Source organism: Quercus suber, unplaced genomic scaffold, assembly GCF_002906115.3.
Source record: "Quercus suber isolate HL8 unplaced genomic scaffold, Cork oak 2.0 scaffold_644, whole genome shotgun sequence".
NCBI classification, from domain to species: domain Eukaryota; kingdom Viridiplantae; phylum Streptophyta; class Magnoliopsida; order Fagales; family Fagaceae; genus Quercus; species Quercus suber.
Window position 1 is genome coordinate 164,506 of NW_027070085.1, and position 18,669 is coordinate 183,174.

An 18,669-nucleotide genomic window follows, 5' to 3' on the forward strand; every position below is an offset into this window, starting at 1 on the left:
ACCTTCTTGGTCGTCCATTTGGGGTTGTGGACTTGTTGAGGTGACTAAGTTTTACATCGTCACCTTGAGGGTCATCCACTTGAGGTCGTGGACTTGTTGAGATGACTAAGTGTTACCTCGTCACCTTGATGGTCGTCCACTTGGGGTCGTGGACCTGTTGAGGTGACTAAGTCTTACCTCGTCACCTTATTAGTCGTCCACTTGGGGTCGTGGACTTGTTGAGGTGACTAAGTTTTACCTCGTCACCTTGTTGGTCGTCCACTTGGGGTCGTGAACTTTGTTGAGGTGACCGTGTTCTATGGGTGCTGCAGCTTTTGTCCATCCAGTGTTTTGAGGTGGTAGGTCCTTCCTCTGCCATGGTCTGTTGCTCTTCTATGCACATGGTCTGCTGATGATCTTCCATCTCCATCATGGTAATGTAGCACTCGCATGCGGCCACTTGATTTCCTCGTAGCTCTTCAACCCCGTACTCCATAGGAAATTTGATCATTAGGTGGTATGTTGACGTTACCACCTTCCATGAATTAAGTGTAGGTCGTCCGATGATAGCATTATAAGCGGATGAGCAGTCGACCACAAGGAAAGTCACATCATTAGTGATCTGCTGAGGATAATCACCTAATGTTACCAAAAGCGTGATCGCGCCCAATGGGAATACCCTTGTACCTCCAAAACCAACCAGCGGAGCACTTGTCGGTATTAACCGTTTTCTATCAATCCTCATTTGCTGGAACGCCGGGTAGTATAGGATGTCTGCTGAGCTACCATTGTCGATTAGCACCTAGTGCATGTTGAAGTCCCCCACTTGTAAGGTGACGACAAGTGCGTCATCATGAGGGTGGTAAAGACGTCGGGCATCCTCTTCTGAGAATCCTACGATCGGGCTCTCTATCTATGCTACCTTTGGTACGGAGCCCGTTAACTGGACGTTATGAACCATCCTGAGGTATGCCTTTCTAGCCTTCTTGGACGACCCCATAGTTGCCGTGCCCCCTACGATCATTCTTATATCCCCTATAGGTTGTCTAGGGCGCTCATTTTCTTGTCATGGCGGCTGCTCTTGATGTTGCTGATCCGTCCTTTCCTTGCTGACGAACTTCTGTAGTTTTCCTTGTCTAATAAGGGCTTCGATTTGCTGTTTTAAGTCATAGCAGTCAGCCGTATCATGTCCGTGATTACGGTGGAAACGGCAATACTTGTCCCTAGATCGCTTATTAGGATCTCCCTTTAACTTTTCAGGAAAGGTCAGGGATCCTTCGTCCTTGATCTGCATTAGTACCTGGTCTATTGGGGTAGTCAACGGGGTGAAATTCGTGAATTTCCCGCAGGGGGCTTGGAGCGTTTGTCATCCTTTCGATCTCGGTCTTGTCGGGCATCTTCTTGCCTCTCTCTTTTTCTTGGCTTTTCCCGAGCCAAAAGTGCGTCCTCAACACCCATGTACTTAGTGGCCCTGTAGAGGACCTCTGACATTGTTTTTGGGTTGTTCTTGTATAAGGAGAACAAGAACTTACCCTTCCGCAGCCCGTTCGTGAAAGCTGCTACCAGTATTTTGTCATCGGCTTCATCGATCGAGAGCGCTTCCTTATTGAAGCGCATTATGTAGGATCTCAGCGTCTCATCCTCTCGTTGCCTGATACTCATCAAGCAAGCCGTGGACTTCTTATACCTGTGCCCTCCAATGAAGTGCGTGGTGAACTGAGCGCTTAGCTCCTTGAAAGTGCTGATGGAGTTTGGCGTCAGTCGGCTGAACCATATCCGTGCGGGGCCCTTGAGCGTTGTAGGGAAGGCCTACACATGATCTCATCTGCTACCCCTTGAAGGTGCATCAGGGTCTTGAAGGTTTCTAGATGGTCCAGAGGATCCTTTACTCCGTCGTAACTGTCTATATTTGGCATGCGAAATTTATGGGGTAGAGGGAAAGAGTTCACGGCCGCAGTGAAAGGCGAGTCGGTGCGGTTGACCAAATCGTCAAGATTACTGGAAACTCGCCCCTTGAGCGCGTTCATCATAACCTCCATTTGTTCCCTCATCGCCTGCATCTCTGCGACGATATGTGGCGGAGTTGCATCCGTGAGGGATGGCATGCTCAAGTTCTGCTTCTCTGGTTTGCTTGGGGCGTGGCTGCCTTCAGGTTTCTCCTGATTTTTTCTCGGAGTGCTAGTCCCTTCCTGATTTTCTTGTTGGTCATTCGGTGCTGCATTCTTCCGACGCAGCTGTTCTTCCAAGTCATGGTTCTGTTTAGTGAGGCGTTCCACGGCAGCAGCAAGAGCTTGAACTTGTCTCTCGAGGGCAGTCGTGGGTGGTTCCTCTCCTTGAACGTCGTTAGCGGTTGCCATTGAGCAAGTGAGTACAATGCAACCTTTTGTCTGGGAAACGACAATATGGCTTACGAATCTCAATTGTTGATCCCCACAGACGGCGCCAACTGATGATGTCGAGAAATTCACCAGTGAGCCACACGATACCTACGTGCTCGAACGTGAACCTGCACAACACAAAGAAGGAAACCTAACAGAGAGCACCGGTGTGGTGCCGGCCAAATACCCTCCGAAGGTTAAGTCAGAAATATTCTCACGACTCTAGGGTGCTAGAGAGGGTAAATTATGCGTACCTCGATTTGTGAGGGTATTGGGGCTTTTATAGTAGTCGAAAGTTGACATTTTTACTTGGAGTCGAAGTCTTTCCTTGTAGAAATCCTCTTGAGGAGTCCCAAACGTGATGGACAAGTCATATTCCTTATAAAGAAGATCTCCATCGATGCACGCAGCTTCTAGAACCCTAATTGCGCTAGGACTCTAATTACCCCTAGAATCTAGGAGGTGTGCCGCAAGTATTCCCATATAGGGATTCTGTCTGACACGTGGCCAACAAATCCTCCTTACCGAGTCTTGCACCTAATGGGCCCGTCCATCAACATTGCTTGGATCCGTCAGCTTATTTTTCTCCTCTTCAATGTTCATTTTTTTATTCCCTAAAATTTAGCATTTTTTATTCCTTTTTCAATTGAATAAAAGTAAAACACCAAATTTAAAAAATAAAAAACTAAGAGAACTCCTAAAATTTAGCCTTCTTTCCCTCACATTCATCTTATTTTCCTTATCTCTAAAGTTTATCCTTTTTATTTGTTTAAAATATATATATATATATATATATATATATATATATATATATATAATATATATATATATATATATATATTTCCACATTATAATAGATGCAAATTATTAACCTTTACTCGAAAAAATAGAAAAACTTCTAAAAGGCTAGTGTGTGTGTTATATATATATCATTACTTCTGCCTTATTTTTCAATATGCTTTGGAAAATAAAATATCACTCTTGAGATACAACACCACTATAAGGTTTAAATTCATTCCAAATACTTTTCTCCGATCGAGTTTTAATAGCATTCACATTAGTCTCTTTATATGTTTAGCCAAAGTAACCTTAAAAACTTCATTAATTTTTTTTTTTTTTGTTGCTATTTTAACCAATATAAACCTACATTTGCCTCAATATTTATTTTTCTATTCTATTTAAATATTATGATTTTTTCTCTCCAATAATAAAGAAATAAATATATTTATCTCTTCCCCACCTCATCATAGCAACACCGCTGCAAACCAAACACCCATGTCGTTTAACAAAACAACCACATACTCACCTCCACCATCCCCATCCTCATGGCTTTGTCCCCCCTTTACCTTCGTCCCAACTAGAAAGATATCACGGTGATTCAGGCAAAGCCAATCATGGACCTCATTAGAGCGTGAAGTAATTAGGATATTCTATTTAATATTCAATTAATCTCTCTATCTTTAAATATATATATATATATATATTTTTTTTTTTGAGAAAGAAATATATATATATATATATATGTTTTTCTTATTCACATTGATATTTTCTAGTTGATATGTATTATTAAAAAATTATAAATAAAAGAAATATGATCTACAATATAAAATTATAATATGACAAAAATAAAAATAAAAATAAAAACTTTAAAGTGTAAAACAATACAATCTCATTCATTAAAAATATTGTGGCAATTTTAGTTTATTTTTTTTAAGGATAAACGACAGAATTATTGCAATTTTATTTAATAATAACATCACTTGATAGTCTAAACTTGTCAATGCAAAAAACATCGAGGACCCATTATTAACCATTTTTAAAGACACATTTGGCCAATCACACAAGTTCTTATTTCCCTTCTGACTTCACCAACTTTTTGAACCCAAAAAAAGAAAAGAAAAAATTAATTGCAATCTAAACATTCTCTCTTCCTACGGTCACAGCCGTGCACGGAGGACGGGGTAACGGAAATGATTTGTGGTACAAGGCACGCTTTCCTATGCCTCTTTGCATCATGGGCCCCATTTTCTTGGCGGTGGGCTGGATGTCAAGTAACGTTACCAAACAACCTCCACCCTGCTGTATACTTTTGAGGTTTTGCGCCACAATTATTACCTAACATCGCACGTGGCCACCCCCATAGGTCTGTCACATTTGCTAAGCCTTCCTAACGCTGGCTGTATCCTCACTATCCAGCTGTATCAGGTACCACCAAACTGCTTCTACAGGAACTAAAAACAATCACATGAAATATTTTAAGATGACATATTGTGATTGCCTTTTTTTTTTTTTTATAACATTGTGATTGCTTTTTTGATTCCTATTGTACTGTGATTGCCAGTGATAAATTCATTAAAAAAGTACTAATATTTTTCCACTTACAACTTACATTATTTTAAAGACATATGAAAGACTTATCAAAAAAAAAAAAGAAAAAAAAAAAAAAACAACAACAACAACAAATGAAAGAGAGCATGCTACTGATACAAAAATTTCACGCCGCTTATCATGAATATTATATTTTTATTCACTATTAACAGTATAAATATTTTTATATTTTATGTATTTACTTTTTAAAAACTTCAGATTAGATTATCTATTATACTATATTTGATTAAAATATATATATATTTTTTAAATTTTTTTTTCACACACAACTACCATTCACTTTTTTTTTTTATTATCAAGATATGTAAAGAAAAAATAAAAAATTAATTGTAAAATAAATAATGCTATATAAATTTACATTACGCTTTTTTTTTATATAAAATAAAAAATTTACATATTTTTAACTTAGTTCTTGTGAGTGATTTTTGAACTTAAATAGGTAAATTAAAACTATTTCTATTTTGCATTGATTTGATTTGATGTAAATGATCTTAATTGACTTTACGTAGAAGAGAGTTACAGGGGAAAAGGTCATTTACTTGGGCCAAAACCACCTAGTCGTCAAAGCCAGCAAAAGCAAGAATTACATTACATCACATAATAACGGTGCTAACGCGTAATAAAGGCATAAGATGTCAAGAACCAAAGTAGATGCTTAGGTGTCAATCTCATAATGCATTTTCCTCAATATCACATGCCACTGATGAAGCTAATGGGCCCCACAGACTGTTTCCTCAGAGAGAGAGAGAGAGAGAGAGAGAGAGAGAGAGAGAGAGAGAGAGAGAGAGAGAGGCTACTAATAATGTGTTCTCTTAATCTTTTCAAAACTACTTACACACAATATTTAACAACATGTATACATTTTCAAGAGCGCATGTCTAAGTTTCACATATTTAATCTCAGTTTTATTGGATTTAAAGACGCAGTTAATTTTTTTAAGACATCCCATTTTACTTTACCCTAGGAAAAATGAGGTGCAAGTCACATCTAGTATAGAATACTAGCAAGAGAAACAGAACAAAGTGCCAACTATTATGGAACCTAAAGTCACCTAGTTAAATATTTTCATTTCTTGTATGCTCCTTTTGTGATTGCAGATAACAATGTGCCTTATAGACATACTTCACACCAATACCTATCTGGGTGTGTTTTTTTTTTTTTAAAAGTATAAATACCTATCCGTTTATTACATTAATAGTGACCATATGAAATTCTTTCACAGAATACTTTCACTAGCATTTAGTTTCTGACAGATATCCCACATTTAGTTTGATATAAATGTCAAACTTGCTTTAAGTGGCATTGGAAAATAATGATGCATTGTTTAGGTATGTGGATAAATATAAGAATTGGTGTGGACACAAGGTACAAGCCTCCAATTATACGCATGAATGGAAGGAATAGCAAAAAGAAGACGGCCCAACATGTGGCCTTATGGATGAAAACTATTAGTTATTGGGTTTGAAATTAAGCAAGCCCAAGTATTTAATAATTAGGGTTTCTTTATGTGTTTTATTATTAGCTATTTAAGCACTTTTTCTGATTATTGTAAGACAGCTTTTAAGAATTATTAAAAATGTGTTTTCTTTTCACTGGTGCCGGCTCCAATTTTGCTTGGTGCTTATAAGCTGACTCCTAGGGTTTATCTTTTTGTTCTGTTGTTAGTGTGGTTGTCCTACGTCAAGAATTAAACAAGAGACTGACAGAATCCTAAAAACTCTATTAGGATTGTAAAATTCCTGCTGATGTTAGCATGCAACAAAACCACAGGTGATGATGCCGAAAAAATCACCAGTGAGCCACACGTACTCGCACGTTCAGAATGCAACCTGCACAACACGAGAAAGGAGACAAACCTAAACAGAGAGCACCGGTGTGGTGCTGGCCAAATACCCTTCGAAGGTCAAGTTAGAATCTTTTACAACTCCAGAGTGCTAGAGAGGGTCAATTACGCGTACCTTGATTTATGAGGGTATTGGGGCTTTTATAGTAATCGAAAGTTGACCTCTTTTACTCTAAGTAGAGGTCTTTCCCAATAGAAATCCTCTTGAGGCCTCCCAAACATGATTGGCAAGTCTTTTCTTTCTAGGGTCCTCTTTGCGTCGGGATTCCATTTTGTGGTGTGTACTGCAAGTATTCCCATCTAGGGATTTTTGGAAATCATGACATAACAAAGTCAAGTCCTTCCTGGATCCAATACCCGTCTGTATGGAGTCCGCTCAAGTATGGATCCATCCAGTACATATAGAGGCCCATCCACATGAGGGTCCGTCCATATGAAATTCTTCCTCTTTAGTTGCCCCTTTCACCCTGTGAGTCCGAGACATCATCAAGGACACATTGGGTGACGGTAGGATAAGGATCCATGAACTTAGTGTAACCCTGACGGTCATGACAGTAGACCATCAGATCATACGACACGTGTCACTTTCTCATTGGTTATTCTCTCGAATCGAAGCGTCACTTCATCTTCCGTGCAATCCCTATATACGTATCACCCATCCTCCTTCATTTTCACATTTTTCACAGAGAGTACACTGTCAGAGCGAATCCGTCATCCTTGTCAGAGATTATCCCGTCCTCTTGCTACATCCGTCATCAAGGTCTCTCTATCATCTTGCTGATTTGGTAAGTATTCTACATTTCCTCTTTTTCTCTCCTCTTTTTATCCGTCAGAAAAGTATTTTACTTTGATAGAATTTTATTTTTTCCGTCGCCTTTGCTGGATCCGTCATAGTCTTAAGTTTTGTCATCCCGTGTAGGCGATGTCTAGTGTGTCCAGTAATCAATCCGTTGTCAGTAACGGGGCGGATTACGAGGAGGTATACCCGTCAGGTCACAAAGACCACTACAATATGGGTGAAGATAGGAGTCCTTCCGCCTCAACCCGATCCTCAACAAATGAGGATATGGAGATGGCAGAACCAGAGGAAAGCTCTGACGATGGAGGGGAAGAACCTATAATACCCTTCGCAGGTGCTGATGGACCCAGGGAGTTCATCATGCTACCAGAGTGGACGATGAATGCATTTTTGTCAACCATCAAGGAAAAACATTTTAATTCCCTTAGAGCCAACTACCAGATTCCAGAAAATATTTTCATCCGTCTTCCCCATGAGTTAGAGAGATGTTACTACGAAGGGGTAGTAGCTTTAGGAGTATATGAACAGATGCTAAAGGCAAGTCTACGGTTCCCGTTAAGTTCTCTCTACCGTCAGCTTCTTAAGTATCTCGGCCTATCCGTCAACCAAATATCTCCAAATGCTTTGAGGGTCTACATAGCTATGGAGATTCTTTATGGTGCTATGACGAATGGTGCAAGAAGGTTGACAATGCGGGAGTTCCTCCACTGCTATCGTCTAGATGAAATCGATAGATCACGGGGAATGTATAGCTTTATGGCTAGGAGTCCTTTGTTAAAGGTCATATATGATACCCCAAACTCCAATAAGGGCTGGAAGAGTCGTTACTTTTTCCTTGAAGGTGATGAGTGGATGGCTCGTCCAGGGGACACAGAGTATATGCCCGTTGACACAACTTGGGCTGTATTACACCTGTCTGGTATGGACCCGTCCTAGTGTTTTTAAACTAGTCACCTGTCCAGTTGATTTCAGCGTTTCAACTGAACCCATTTTTTTTTAACAATTTGCAACCATCTTCTTTTTTGCAGTTAGACGACGTCCACAAATTGATCTCAAGGAGTTCACATTTCTTGAGAAAATTTTTAACAAGACTAAGCTGGAGGAAAGGACTTGGGTGAAATTAGTCACACTTGATACCATCCACTGGTATTGTGACGGACCTGAACCTTCACCAGCAGCCAAAAAGTACGACGCCCAAGTTCGCCAACGTAAGTCCGTCACAAAAATTATACTCGGATGACTTTGTATAAAACTATTTACTTACCTAATTTTGTCCGTCTACCTTCATAGAGATGGAAGATGCAAAGAGGAGGGCCTTGATCAAGGCTAATGCTGCCAAGAAGAAGGAGTCCGTTGAGGTGGACCCCACGAAGCCTGGCTCGAGCAATCTGGCTCAGAAAAGGAAATATCTGCCAAAAGGGGATCGTCTACCCAAAAAGCCAAAAGTCCCTCTGGAGCCCATCATAGGGTTAATGGCTGGGGATTTGAAGACGGTCACCCCAACCAAGACGGGGGCTGGCAAGGGCCCCATGAAGGGTCCGTCTGCCCAACAGGAGAATCTGCCCGTCCCCCTCCTTAGAGAGGACTCCAAATATGCTCTAGAGAGATTGTCATCTATCATTACTAATGAAGACTATGAAGATATGGGCAATCACTCAACGGAAGCAATGGGCAAGACGGGTCTGTTCAGCATTACTTAGGTAGTTCCCCATCTGTTTTCACCTGTCCACTTTCCTTAGTTTTAAAGCTAATCTCCCCTTCCTATTTTCCAGGCTATGATCATGGTGAAGGGGCTGACAGGACAGTGCCTGAACTGTGAGACCACTCTGGACCATTTAAGAGATAAGATGATGGTGATGGAGCAGGAGCTGGACGAACTGAAAGCTAGAAGGGTTGCTCAAATGAAAAAACTTTTGGTGACAGAGAAAGCAAGGGACGACCTTTACTAGAGGATGGAGGAGCTAAAAAAGCTCTTGGAGGAGAAGGAAAATGACATCCGTCATGTGAAGGAGGCCGCGATACAAGAATATCGTGACTCCAACGCCTTTTTGGCGGAGCTCAAGGTCTCTTATGGGGATGGCTTCAATGATGCCATCTGTCAAGTACAATCCATCTACCCCGAGCTTGATCTTTCCGCCGTCAATATTAACGCCCAGGATCAGTCGTCTGTTCAGCCCATCCATTTAGAGAATATAGACAAGTTGTTTGGTGAAAATGCACCCGTTGACCTTGCCCATGACGAAGGAGTCAATGTTAAAGTACAAGAGGAACAAGCCCGTCAGAAAACTGATGTTTTTATTGAGAGCAAAGACGGATCCCCTGCCCCGGCTACACAGTAGATTAACTTTTATCATTATATTTTTAATCATTTTTGTAAGAATATGTGGAGAATAGCTTTCATAGTTTTCCCCCATCGTGTTTTGGGGCTATGTAAACATTTCCCCTTAAAGGCTTTTATTTATGTTTAACTATGCTAGGTCCGTCGACCTTTTTTGATGTTTTTTATGGAATATGTCCGTCTGCTTCATTTAATCCTGTTGACACTTTTGTTTTACCTTGTTTTTCCTTGATTTTTATATCCATCCAGGTTATGGACTTAGAATTTTCATCCTCTTGGGCTGATCCGTCCACCTTGTGTACTTAGTTTATGTCCGTCCACCTTGTGGACAGAATTTTCATCCTCATGGGCTAATCCGACCACCTTGTGGACTTAGTTTATGTTCATCCAACTTGTGGACAGAATTTTCATCCTCATCGGATGATCCGTCCATCTTTTGGACTTATAATTTTCATCCTCTTGGGATGATCTATCCATCTCATGGACTTATAATTTTCATCCTCTTGGGATGATCCGTCCATCTCGTGGACTTAATTTTCATCCTCTTGGGATGATCCGTCCATCTCATGGACTTATAACTTTCATCCTCTTGGGATGATCCATCCATCTTGTGGACGTCCAGCTTGTGGACTTTATAATTTTCATCCTCTTGGGATGATCAGTCCATCTTGTGGACTTATAATTTTTCATCCTTTTGGGATAATCCGTCCATCTTGTGGACTTTGTTAATTAAGTAGGAAAAACACAATCGTGTCTGAATATTTCTCTTATTGAAAGAAAACTATCCATGTAGAAAAGTACCTGCCCCCTTGGGCTCAAAAAGGCACTTGTAGAAAGAATTGTTTGAAATAAAAACTAGCGATCGCAAAACTAAGTAATAGAAAAAATTTGTTTGAAGAAAAAATTAATAAAACTCAATGTAATAAACTGGAAACTGGGAAGCGTCGATACTCTTCATGTCGTCTTTACTGGTAGTATCTCCGTAGGTGCTCCGCATTCCATGGGTGCTACAGCTTCCGTTCGTCCAGAGTTTCAAGATGGTAGGTCATTTTCCTTTGCCAAGATGAGAATTTGTATGGTCCTTCCCAGTTGGGGCCGAGTTTTCCTTGTAAAGGATCCCTGGTAACTCCCATTACCTTCTGTAGCACAAGATCTCTGATCTGAAGGTCTCTATGTCTAACATGGGAGTTGTAGTATTTTTCCATGAGATTTTGGTATCGCGCCAATCTTTGCTCTGCTGTAGCCTGAATCTCATCCATCAGGTTCAGCTGAAATCGCAAGGCCTCTTCATTCTTATTCTCATTATAGTTTTCCACCCGATAGCTTGTAAGCCCCACCTTTGCTGGAATGACAACCTCACTTCTGTATGCTAGTCTGAACGGTGTTTCTCCAGTGGGTGTTCTCACCGTCGTACGATATGCCCATAAAATGCTCAGTAGTTCGTAAGGCCAGATGCCCTTCGCCCCCTCGAGCCGAGTCTTGATGATCTTGAGTAAGGACTGGTTTGTGACTTCGACTTGCCTATTGGCATATGGGTGTGCGAGCGACGAGTAGTGATTCCTTATACCCAGCTCCAAACAGAAGTCCCTGAACGCACTGTTGTTGAACTGCTTTCCGTTGTCAGAGACGAGCACTCTGGGTATTCAATACCTACATATGATATTCCTCCATACAAAACTCTGGATGTTCTTCTCTGTGATAGTGGCTAGGGCCTCTGCCTCTACCCACTTAGTGAAGTAGTCGATACCAACTACCAGAAATTTTAGCTGCCTTGCAGCCGTTGGGAAGGGGTCCATAATGTCTAGACTCCATTAGGCGAATGGCCAAGAGGCTGTCATGGGTGTCAGTTCCTCGGTTGGTTGCCTAATTAGGTTACTGAACCTCTGACATTTGTCGCAAATCTTAACGTAAGCTTGTGCATCCTTTTGCATTGTAGGCCAATAGTACTCTACTCGGATCAATTTGTGCGCTAAGGACCATGCCTCTGAATGGTTTCCATAGATACCCTCATGGACTTCTCTCATTACGTAGTTTGCTTCCTCGCGACCCAAACACCTTAAGTACGATCGTGAGAAATCCCCTTTTGTATAAGACATCATTGATCAGCACAAATCGCGAGGTTTGGACTTTTAGTTTCCTGGCTGCATCTTTTCCGTCTGGTAGTGTGCCCATCTTTAAGTATGCTATTAATGGCGCAGTCCAGTTGTTCTCAGAATTCACCTCCTGCACCTTTGTTCCGTTATTAATAATTGAGGAAACTTGGACAAACAACAACACCTGTTTAGGGACTAGCATAAATTCTGCCGAGGTGGCTTGTGCCAACCAGTCAGCACATTCATTCTCCTCCCTTGAGATTTGAACGATTCTGACTTCGAGGTTGCTAATTCGATCCTTGACTTTTTCCAAGTACTTCTTCATCCTTTCATTTTTACACTCGTAGACGCCATTTATCTGATTTGTTATTACCTGGGAATCGCAATGTACGACCATGGTTTCAGCACCTGCTGCCTTCACGAGTTCTAATCCTGCCACCAATGCTTTATCCTCGGCCTCGTTGTTGGTTGTTGGGAAATCCAGTCGAATCATGCATTCGATTTTATCTCTGTCAGGGGTTTGGATCACCACACCGACGCCTCCAGCTTGCTTGTTTGACGATCCATCCACGTGGATACTCCATTCTCTGAGGGCGTCTGCCACCTTGCCTTCTGATTGAGTAAATTCAGCGATGAAGTCTGCCACAGCTTGCCTCTTTATTGCAGTTCACGGGCGATACTGTATATCAAACTCGCCCAGCTCTATTGCCCACAGACCCATTCGTCTGGCAGCCTTAGGGCTGCTCATGGCTTTTTTTAGTGGCTGATCCGTCAAGACTATGATGGTATGGGCCTAGAAGTACGGCTTGAGTTTTCGGGCTGCAGTCACAGTGCAAAGGTCAAATTCTCCATCTGGGGGTACCTCTCTTCTACCCCCCGAAAACCCCTACTTATAAAATAGACGGGTCGTTGAGATCCTTCCTCTTCTCTTACTAAGGCCGCGCTAACCATCACTTGTGAAACTGCTAAGTAGAGATAGAGTTCTTCCCCTGGCTTGGATGGGCTAAGCAATGGTGGGGAGGCAAGGTATTTCTTTAGGTCTTCAAATGCCTTCTGGCATTCGTCCGTCCATTCGAATGACTTTCTCAAGATGCGGAAGAATGGTAGACATTTGTCCATCGCTTTTGAGACGAACCTGTTTAAGGCTGCAATTTTTCCATTCAAGCTTTGCACCTCTTTCACCGTCCTCGGTGGTTTTAACTCCATGATAACCCATATCTTCTCCGGGTTGACCTCTATACCTCTTTGGGACACCATAAATCCTAAGAATTTTCCCGCCGTTACTCCGAACATGCACTTGCTTGGATTTAGCTTCATGTTGTATGACCGAAGGGTGTCGAACGTCTCTTTGAGGTCGTCTAGGTGGTCATTTTCGCGCAGGCTTTTTATTAACATGTCGTCAATGTAGACTTGTACGTTCCTCCCAATCTAGTGTGTGAACATTTTGTTTAGTAGTCTCTGGTACGTCGCCCCTGCATTCTTGAGTCTGAATGGCATCACCTTGTTACAGAAAAGTCCTTGGCTGGTGACAAAGGAAGTTTTCTCTTGATTAGCTTCCTTCATCTGGATTTGATTGTAGCCAGAAAAGGCATCTATGAAGCTTAGGAGCTAGTGTCTGGCAGTTGAGTCTACTGGAGTATCTATCTGAAGGAGGGGGTAGTTGTCCTTCGGGCACGCCCTGTTGAGGTCAGTGAAATCGACGCACATTCGCCACTTTCCGTTAGCCTTCTTGACCATGACTACATTCAACAACCAATCTGGGTAATATACTTCTCGAATGAAATCCGCTTCTAATAGTTTCCTGACCTCTTCCACTATCGCTCCGTCTCCTTCCTGAGCGAACACTCGCTTTTTCTGTCGGACAGGCGAGGATGCGGGGTTTACGTTAAGCTCATGAACCATAATTGAGGGATCAATCCCGGGCATGTCCTCATGGCTCCACGCGAATACGTCTTGGTTTATTCTGAGGAATGCTGCAAGGGCTTGACGAATTGGCTGGCTGGCAAGCGTCCCTATCCTTGTCTTCTGTTCAGGCCTTGATTCATTGAGCGTTATCTCTTCCAAATCTTCAACTGGCTCCGCTATGGTCCGTTGCTCTTCTCTACACATGGTCTGCTGGTGATCTTCCATTTTTAGCATGGCAATGTAGCATTCGCAGGCAGTCATTTGGTCTCCTCGCAACTCCCCAATCCCATAATCTGTAGGGAACTTAATCATCAGGTGGTATGTCAATGTTGCCGCTTTCCACGAGTTAAGTGTTGGTCGTCCAAGAATACCATTGTAGGCGGATGAGCAGTCAACCACAAGGAATGTTACGTCTTTCATGATTTGTTGAGGATAATCGCCCACCGTCACCGAGAGTGTGATCGAGCCTAACAGGAATACCCTTATTCATCCAAAACCGACCAACAGGGCATTTGTTGGTATCAATCACATTCTGTCAATCCCCGTTTGCTGGAATGCTAGATAGTATAGGATGTCAGCGGAGCTGTCGTTGTCAATCAACACTTGGTGAACATTGTAGTCCCCTACACGTATGCTGACAACTAGTGCGTCATCGTGAGGGTGATGAAGTCCTCTATCGTCTTCTTCGAAGAACCCAATGATAGGGCTTTCCCTCCGTGCTGTTTAAGGTACAAAGCCCGTTAGCTGGATGTTCTGGACCGTCCTGAGGTACGTCTTTCAAGCTTTTTTAGAGGAGTTAGTAGTCGCGATTCCCCATACAATCATCCTTATGTCTCCGATGGAGGGTTTAGGAAGTTCATTATCCCGTCGAGGGGCCTACTCCCGAGGATTGGGATCCACTCTCTCCTTGCTGACAAATTTTTGCAACTTCCCTTGTTTGATAAGGGCCTCAATCTGTTGCTTTAAGTCGTAGCAATTAACCGTGTCATGACCGTGATCACGATGGAAGCGGCAATACTTGTCTCTAGGTCGCTTGTTTGGATCGCTTTTTAGCTTCCTTGGAAACGTCAGTGCCCCCTCGTCCTTGATCTGCATCAGGACTTGGTCTATTGGGGCGTTCAGTGGTGTGAAGCTTGTGAACCTTCCTCCCTGGGGTTTAAGGCACCTTTCATCCCTTCTGTCTCCTGTCCTTGGTCTCTTCTGCCCTTGATCCTGCCGTGCATCTCCCTGTCGCTCTCTCTTCCTGGGTTTTTCTTCCCGGGCCAGTAGCACGTCTTCTGCGTTCATGTACTTAGTAGCCCTGTAAAGTACTTCTAACATGGTCTTGGGGTCTTTTTGTATAGTGAGAACAAAAACTTACCCTTTCACAACTCGTTTGTGAAGGCTGCTACCAATATCTTGTCGTCGGCTTCATCAATCGAAAGCACTTTCTTATTGAAGCGGGTTATGTAGGATCTCAGCATCTCGTCCTCTCTCTACCTGATGCTCATCAAGCATGCCATGAATTTCTTGTACCTGTGCCCCCCTATGAAGTGTGAAGTGAACTGAGCGATTAACTCTTTGAAATTGCTGATGGAGGTTGGTGTCAGTCGACTGAACCATATTCTCATAGGACCCTTCAGTGTTGTGGGAAGGCCCTGCACATGATTTCGTCCAGCACCCCTTGAAGATGCATCAAGGTCTTGAAGGTCTCCAGGTGATATAGAGGATCCTTGACTTCATCGTAACTTTCTATCTGTGGCATCCGGAACTTATACGGTAGGGGAAAGGAATTAACGGGGGCAGTGAATGGAGAGTCGATCCGGTTGACTAGGTCATTAAGATCGCTGGACACTCGTCCCTTGAGGGCATTCACTCGTCCCTTCAAGCCCCTCTCAATCTCTTCGCATGGCACTGGTACCTTCCTGGTCCTCCCTCTGATTGTTTGGTGCTGCGTTTTCCTGGCGCAGCTGTTCTTCTAGGTTGTGGTTTTGTTTGGTGAGACGCTCCACGGCCGCAGTGAATGTTCGAACCTGTCTCTCGAGGGCAATTGTAGGTGGTTCCTCTCCTTGGATGTTGTTGGTGGTTTCCATCGAGCGAGTGAGCACCATGCAACTCTTCTGTCTCAGGGATAAAGCAACGGCTGATTACTCGTGATATTCCCACAGATTGTGCCAACTGATGATGCCGAAAAAATCACCAGTGAGCCACACGTACTGGCACGTTCAGAATGCAACTTGCACAACACGAGAAAGGAGACAGACCTAAACAGAAAGCACCGGTGTGGTGCCGACCAAATACTCTCCGAAGGTCAAGTTAGAATCTTTTACAACTCCAGAGTGCTAGAGAGTGTCAATTACGCATACCTTGATTTATGAGGATATTGGGGCTTTTATAGTAATCGAAAGTTGACCTCTTTTACTTGGAGTAGAGGTCTTTCCCAGTAGAAATGCTCTTGAGGCCTCCAAAACGTGATGGGCAAGTCTTTTCTTTATAAGGAAGATTCTCATTAATGCACGCAACTAATAGAGTCCCATTTGCGCTAAGATTCCATTTTGTGGTGTGTGCTGCAAGTATTCTCATCTAGAGTTTTTTGGAAATCATGACATAACAAAGTCAGGTCCCTCCTGGATCCAGTACCCATCTGTATGGAATCCACTCAGGTATGGATCCATCCAGTACATATAGAGGCCCATCGACATGAGGGTCCGTCCATATGAAATTCTTCCTCTTCAACAGGCATTGGGCTTTATGCTCCTTGATTTATATTCATTCCTGCACTTGAAATTGACTTTAGGTGCTTGGTGTTTTACAAGCTACTACATAATCTTGATGACAGGTTGTGGTGCTAATTGGCAATGCAGCTAGTGCACGTGATATGTTGAGAGAGATTTCCCGTTGCTAAGGAAGTTCATCAAGCCATACGGGGCTCAGATGCTCAATTCAAAAAGTTGGAAAATCACAATAACAGCTGGCAGCATCCAATGGTTTCTTGTTTTGAAAAAAAAAAAAAAAAAAAGGAAGAAATTCAATTTTCAAACAGCTTTGGCATTGGAAACTTGAAACTAGTATGGTTCCTAATGAATAGTATGTTTCTGCAGATAGAATGCACTGGGTATTGGCATCATATTTACTTCTAGTGTCTCTGTTTGTCTTTTATCATAACATATATTTTTCTTAATTGAGTGATGCTAGGAATACCATAAATTTTACAACATAAACATCGCAAACTGAAATGTCACTAATCATAAAAAAGAAATTAATACATTTTCTTTAATATATGGTTGAAATAACACCAATCACCTTCATTGTCATGTCAAGTTGTAAACCTTTGATAGTAAAATTGGTAGTAGTTTAAGCATTTTCCTCATGTATATATGATCATTGATCTCAAATATTGCTGACTCGCCTTTGTTGTGTTGTTGAATATTGTTATCCACCTGCCGGTACAAATACCGTGTTGGACCCCTATATAAACATGTTTTCCGACCATGCTTAGCTCCTTGGCTCTCTTTTGTGGGACTGCCTAACAAGGTACAATTCAGAGCCTTAAATTCCAGACACAAGTAATCACTTTATAATCTTTAATTAATTGCTCTTTATAAGATGACCAATACTTACTCACCCTTGATTGCTTTACATTGACTAAGTATCATAGTTCACTGAACAATCAGGCTATTCCCACTCTACTTTTCGAGTTACAGGCCAGGTGGGTGGCCAAAGTTTTATCTGGGAAGGTAGCACTGCCTACAGAAGAATACATGGCGTCGTCTGTTGAAAAACTCTACCAGCATATGGACGAGACTGGTCGGCCTAAGCACCACACGCATAAGCTTCAGCACGACAAGGTTTCTGAATCACATTATTCAATAATGATTCCCCCCACCCCAAAACACAAAAATAAAAATTCACAAAGTATTTCTCAGTTGTCAAGGTGACAAGTTGTTGATGGTAGATGATAAAATGATGTCAATTGTTGGCTCATAGGAGAACCAATAAAAATCTAGCAACTCATAGTTTGTGTAAATTGTTGTCTGGCAATATTCAAACACACACATCCTATTAACCTTGTTCTCATTGTGTGACATGACAGTTTGAGTATGAAAACTGGCTGCTCAATCAATTAGTATTGCCTCCACTGGAAGAGTGAGAGAAAAGATGTTTCTTGGTGAAGTTGGTGTATGTATCTTACTTCTTCTTCTTCTTCCACTTCTCTTTTTGGCTTCAAATTTTATGGCATGAATTCATTCATTCAAAGATAACATTCGGGTCCTACTCTTATACCACTTTATATCGTAGAATATTGGGACACTTGGGACGTAGACAAGTGGTTGCAAGAATGCTCACAAGTTACTGACTTTATTCACAACCATGCCAAAGTAAATTAACGGTAATTTTTTTTTTTTTGAATAAATTAACAGTAATTGTTATTAAACTCATTGATATAATAAATTATATACACACAATGTCCATAATTTCACAGATGATGTCCACATTTTTATTGATGATCACATTTAAAAAGTGAGATGGGTAATGGGTAATGTGAACGGACAAAATATAAAAGAAATATGTGACAATCAATACCTTTTAATAAATGTGCTCGGCTGGCTGGATATGTGTGAGGTGCTGGGTGATTACTGTTTTATAAAATATGGAACTAATGTAGCCTAAGCTAATATGTGATTGGTAATTTTGTATATGGACACTTCATTTGAGGTGTCGTATTCATGTGGTATATGTGTTTTACCCATCTTGTAACAGTGTTCTATATGCTATATCATGTTATAAATTTTCATAAATTGCTCATGTTGCCATATTGTTCATATACTTGTACCTATGCCCATGTCCGTGTTTGTGCATCCTAGTTTTGTATGTGGTTTTCTACACATTGAGAAGTGGGACACACCAAGACTGAAAAAGTTTATCATCAAAAGCATTACATATGTATATATATATATATATATGGA

General features: G+C 41.7%; 1 protein-coding gene across 1 annotated transcript in view; it reads right to left on the bottom strand.

The window, feature by feature from the left end:
* Positions 1-8,097: 8,097 nt before the first annotated feature.
* The window catches only part of LOC136064191 (vesicle-associated protein 1-3-like), a 30,175-nt gene continuing 19,603 nt past the window's right edge, over positions 8,098-18,669 (bottom strand). The window contains exon 5 of the mRNA XM_065765632.1: positions 8,098-8,166. Coding sequence (XP_065621704.1) covers positions 8,098-8,166 — 69 coding nt within the window. The remainder of the gene's footprint in view (positions 8,167-18,669) is intronic.